General features: G+C 31.8%; 1 protein-coding gene across 1 annotated transcript; it reads left to right on the top strand.

Annotated features, from left to right (window-relative positions):
* The first annotated feature begins 4439 nt into the window (after nucleotides 1–4439).
* LOC111800707 (stress-associated endoplasmic reticulum protein 2-like) lies at nucleotides 4440–5735 on the top strand. The gene is made up of 3 exons (XM_023684517.1): nucleotides 4440–4658; nucleotides 5263–5419; nucleotides 5493–5735. Exons 1-3 carry the CDS (start codon nucleotides 4656–4658, stop codon nucleotides 5537–5539), a joined length of 207 nt encoding a protein of 68 aa, XP_023540285.1. The 5' UTR covers nucleotides 4440–4655; the 3' UTR covers nucleotides 5540–5735.

Below are 5735 nucleotides of genomic sequence, written 5' to 3'. Positions count from 1 at the left end.
AACAAAACCAAGCATCTCTCTCTCTCTCTCTCTCTCTTCTTTTATTGGAGTTCCTTTTTATCAATTGATCAAGTTCTTACTTTTTATCCCCTTTAACAACAAAATAACATTTAGGGTTAGTTTGATTATATTTTTTAAAAAAACTGGTTATAGGAATTAAGTTTATAAATATTAGTTCTAACCGAATAACATTTTATAAAATCAAGCCAAATTTTGAACATTAAAATATGTAGTTTTCAAAAAGTTAAATTCTATTTTTTTTTAAATTTAGTTATAATGTCTGTGCTTTGTTTTTTTTTAAAAAATAAAATAAAATAAACTAGAGGAAATACATACCTTACCTAAGAGAGAATTTAAAACTTTGACCTCTTAAACTAATGTACATCCCTATTCAGTTAAGTTCAAAGGGGTCATTTAACCTAAATTTATTACTACAAAAAAAATTTAATAATAAATTTTTATTAACACAACCATAGTTCAATAGATAATTTCATCTATATTTGGTCAACTAAACTAAAAAACATATCAAAACTTTTGACCGACTTCCGACCTAACTCAACATCAATACCATGTAAGATCAAGGCCATACACGTTGCATTTAGTTGGCATCCAATCCCCATGAAGGCATGGAGAATGTGAAAATTATATAAAGAATTAATGACAATTAATCATTAGTTAAAATAATTAAAGATTTATTTATCTTTCCTCACAAAGCATTTTCGGGTCCATAGTGGGCCCTCCAAACCAGCCCATTAAAGTGGCCTTTTTGCCTGATGGCGACATGTCGAATGTCATTGATGGTGGGAAGTTGCCAAACTCCAATATTTTTTTTCTAACACCTTTGAAAAAGAAAACAAAAAAGGATTATTCATGTTTCTATTGAATGTTAAATTTCTATAATACCCTTTAATTATAGGATGTATTATTCCATTGAAAACGACCGACGTTTACTTTTTCTTTACAAAAGTTCAAAGGATATTTATGTAATTTAAATTTGTTTAATTGTTAATTTTATTGAACAAGACAGCTCAACGACATCTAATAATTAAAATTTTAGCTTTAATTAATCTAACTAATCTCAAACTTTGGTTAATTGCGTGTGGTAAGTGGAAACCATGTAGGGTTATCAGCTAGAAAAGGATGAGATAACAACATTTAATATACTTTGTAACCATTAAAATATAAGTTAATGAGAGTTTTAATTACAATGGACAAAATATTTTAAATACGTTTGATAATGTTTTTTAATAGAATATAATATAAAAGATGGAAGATTGAGAATTTGGACCTTCAATTTATGGCAATTTTTTATTTATTAATTTCTTAGTCATAATAAAATATTACATATTACTNAAAAAAAAAAAAAAAAAAAAAAAAAATCTATTATTTTCAAATTACTAAGTACCTCAAAGTCGTAGGATTATTTTATGCTTCTCACCTTTTTAAGTGATCGGATCAATTTAAAAAAAAAAATTATTTTTTAACTCAAATTCAAATTTAACACCATATTAGTATTTATTACATTTTAGAACCTCAAATAACCATATAGTTTGTCTTTAAATTTAGTGTTGAAAGGATGTTTGGTATCTAGGAACCATCAACCAAAATTGGATGATCAAATATAATAACAACAAACACTAAATAGCATATGGCTTAACACACCACGCTTTTATAATACTAGATGAGATGGATGCTTGATTTGTCTATTCAAACCAAGCACCCTCAATTACCTAATTGTGATAAGTGCATACCCACTCGTATGTCAAAGCTATCCACAACTGTTACACATAAGTCTTATGGTTAATAATATAGGAGGAAAAAAGATTATAGGTGGATGGAAATTTTTTATTTTAATTTTTTAAAATCAAACACCAATTTAATTTAAACAACAAAGGGCCTTCCACGTAAACTAATCACCTATCATTTACACAAATTATTAAAAACAAAATACTAAAATATATTATGCATTTCTTTTAGAAGGGGATTTTATATATGAAGGAGAAGTGGAAGGATAAAATCATAACCTTTCAACTTCCAATTGAATATGATGGATGGATCTAAACCCTAATAATGTGAACACTCGTAAAAAAAAATTAAAAATAAAAAGGTAGAAACATGTGTAAGTGTATGCAAAATGCAAGAGGGAGAGAGAAAGAGAGAGAAAATATTAGTTTCACCCTAAAAACAATTGAAAGCGATGGGGTTTTTGGAAAGGGAAAGGCACAAGTTGAAGTTGGCATCCATTGTCCTTCACAAGCAACCAGAAAGAGAGAGAGCATGAGAAGGAAGCAAAGTTGATAAGCCCACTTAGGGTTTGGAAAGTCTTAAGATGATGAAACAATCCACTTCCCATTTTCATTACAAACCAAAACTTATTTTCAATGATTGCGATGAGCATTACTTGGCAGCACTTAGCCTATGGTTATCATTAGCATGCAAAATGAACCCAAGTTCACCCACCAAACATTTTTTTTCAATGGTCAACAAGTCATTTATTAGTTCACACTACATTTGACTAACGAACAATTAACTAGACACGACTAATTAATTTAGTTAGATTGAGTTTAAATACATTGCAATTTAGCTTTATCAATCAATTTAATTACTTTAGACAAGTTGTAGTGACTTGAAAATCAACTCAAATTAGATGATTTGAGTTAGATTATAAGTTTAGTTGGGTGAGATTGAGTTTTAATTAAACCTATTTGGTTGATCTATTAATCTTTCTAAAATTAGTTTAAATTCAACCTTGTTTTACTTAAAATTGATAGACTTAATTATATTATATTGTAAGAATAATAAGATTAATGAGTTTTGTTAAAATAAAAGGACCACTAGATTCTTGTCAAATAATTATCCCTAGTATCTTAACCTTTAGAAATTATTTACAAACTATTTACACAATACCTTTTTACACAATACCTTTTATAGTTGAGACAAAAATCATTCATATCTTACCTTTTGTCTAAATGTAGTTTTCTTCCATTCGTAGGTCAACTTCTTTAAAAGAAATGACCTATTTAATACACTAGCTTACTTAATCGTATATTAGAGGATGTTTATCACTTTTGATTGACTAAAAAAGATATCATAAAGTCTCTCTCCAAACGATCGGCTCTTTATATTCACTTTTTTACCTCATTAAAAGTTTGATCTTAACTCGATCAAACATCTAATTTAGAACATACTTATTACTTGTTGTATGTGTTGGAACTATAGTCTAAGAATTCTTGATTACAAAATAAAATAATACTCTACACATATTTTTCTCTTTAGAGTCTATGGTGAACTCTTAATATGTCATATTTACAACTCCCCCAAAAACGGTGGTACATTGGAAATAAGGTTGTTGGAAGTGTATGAGTGATAGAGAAAGTGATAGCACACTTCGGTTTAACTGTTTAATAAAATGACTAAATGAAGACACAAAGGACAGAGGGGTTGGTTTTCCATTTATTGCATTATTTGTGTGTCCTTCTCTAATTGAATTTATTGCTCTGCTAACCTTTTGTGATTTGATTGTATTCTTTCCAGGTGTCTTCTACTTGAATTAATTGCACTATTAACTTTATTTTAGGTGGTTAATCAAAATATCCAATATTTAGAACTTCCAATTCACGTGCCGTTAAAATTTTAAAGGTCGGTTTGTGCTTTTGATTTAGATTTTTTTTTTTAAAATTTAAAATAAATCCATTAATTCATTTAGTATTATTTTTGTAATATTAATTGATTTTCCTGGTTGAAGAATGGGTTAAATGTTAATCAAGAGGATTATAGTAATTATTATTTCGTTTTCGTTTTCATTCTANTTGCCATGAGAGACCCTCCACTCCATCGCCATCTTCACGTCATCATCTTCTAACCTTTTCTCTTTTTGTATTGGTATTTGGGCAATATTGGGTTGTTATTATATGATATTCGGTCTGATGCAAGCTGGGGTTGGGCTTGAAATAAGTTGGGCCTGAAATAAGTTGCGCCTGAAATAAGTTGCGCCTGAAATAAGTTGGGCCTGAAATAAGTTGGGCCTGAAATAAGTTGCGCCTGAAATAAGTTGGGCCTGAAATAAGTTGGGCCTGAAATAAGTTGCGCCTGAAATAAGTTGGGCCTGAAATAAGTTGGGCCTGAAATAAGTTGCGCCTGAAATAAGTTGGGCCTGAAATAAGTTGGGCCTGAAATAAGTTGCGCCTGAAATAAGTTGGGCCTGAAATAAGTTGGGCCTGAAATAAGTTGCGCCTGAAATAAGTTGGGCCTGAAATAAGTTGGGCCTGAAATAAGTTGCGCCTGAAATAAGTTGGGCCTGAAATAAGTTGGGCCTGAAATAAGTTGCGCCTGAAATAAGTTGGGCCTACAACTTCATTCCCAAAACTCAAAAGCACATCCAACAGAAAGGAGCCACGTATGCCGTAAAACGTGGCGGCGCCCAATATAGTCTTACAGTGACGCAGATTTTGGTAACGGTTTCGATGCCAGCCATTAAGTCGAGCTATTTAACTCCTGAAGTTAAAAACCGAAGGATCAAGTCAATATCCTCTGCATCAGAGCGGTGACCGGAGAGAAGACTCGCCGGCCGGCCAGGAGGAGAATCGATCACTGCAATTCTTCTAATCCCCTCGGCGCTAATTTTGTCTCCGGCTACCTAATTTCCTGCCAAAATCATGGTAATTTTCATTTTCTTTTGGATTCCATCTCAGATTACAATTGCGATGGATTATTGATCCGTTTCGCCTTTATAGGGTTCTTTTGTTTGACTTTTGGCTACTTGCCTTCATTGCATCGCACCGTAATTGAGTGGTTAAAATATTTGTATTTTGGTCTTTAGACATTGTTGGACCTGAGTAATTTGCATTCCCCAAATCTCTTGATTTGAAAAGCACTTTAATTGGTCTAAATCTCTCGATGACAACTAACTGAGAAACACTAGTAGTAGTGAATAGAAATATTGGGCATTCAAACTGTTAAATATTGCTTCCTTTTTCGAGTTTAAGTTTCACGAAATGAACTTTTAGCAGAAGAATAATTGGAAATAAGTACTCTCTCTTCTACCGCTAATCTAAGTTGAGGGTTGTTTTTCGCAAGTTTCACTTTTAAATTTTAGTTCGTGTTAACCTGAGATTTTTGGTTGGACATATGCTAAGGGGGCATTGTTTTGAATGAAAAAAGAATCTAAGCTTATGTTCATTTTGTTTTGGAATGTTAGTGTTACTGAATTGAGTATATACTAAATTATGATATGTTAGTAAATTTAAGCTTCTGCTTTTGTAGACAACATCAAGGCGCCTTGCAGACCGGAAGGTGGTGAGGTTCGAGAGTAATATCAGAAAGAGAGGAGCTGTTCCAGAGACGACCCTTAAGAAGGGGAAGGATTATCCTGTGGGGCCCTTGTTGCTTGGATTCTTCGTATTTGTTGTTATTGGATCATGTAAGACTAATCCTTTTTATTATTTATATAATTTGCGCTACTATATTGTTTCTGAGCTTTGTTTATTCAACAGCTCTCTTCCAGATAATCAGGACAGCAACAGGTGGAGGCATGGCTTGATGTGATGATCTGGTTTTTGGATGCTGTTACAGATTCATGCTGTCCTCTATTTCCTTTACGATGAACACAAAAGAATTTTGACAATAGAATTGTTACAGTTCTCTTTTGTAACAATTGCTTGTAATCTAATATAGTTTCACTTACCCGATTAAGAGTTTGAAGGTTTGAATTTTATCTTATTTCACCGGTTGAACTA

This window comes from Cucurbita pepo, chromosome LG08 (assembly GCF_002806865.2).
Source record: "Cucurbita pepo subsp. pepo cultivar mu-cu-16 chromosome LG08, ASM280686v2, whole genome shotgun sequence".
In the NCBI taxonomy this organism is placed as follows: Eukaryota; Viridiplantae; Streptophyta; class Magnoliopsida; order Cucurbitales; family Cucurbitaceae; genus Cucurbita; species Cucurbita pepo.
This window is presented reverse-complemented; position numbering and strand designations above follow the sequence as displayed.

Coding starts and splice junctions, on each gene's coding strand:
- LOC111800707 (XM_023684517.1), top strand. Junction 5,420..5,492: donor ATTTGTTGTTATTGGATCAT/GTAAGACTAATC, acceptor TTTATTCAACAG/CTCTCTTCCAGATAATCAGG.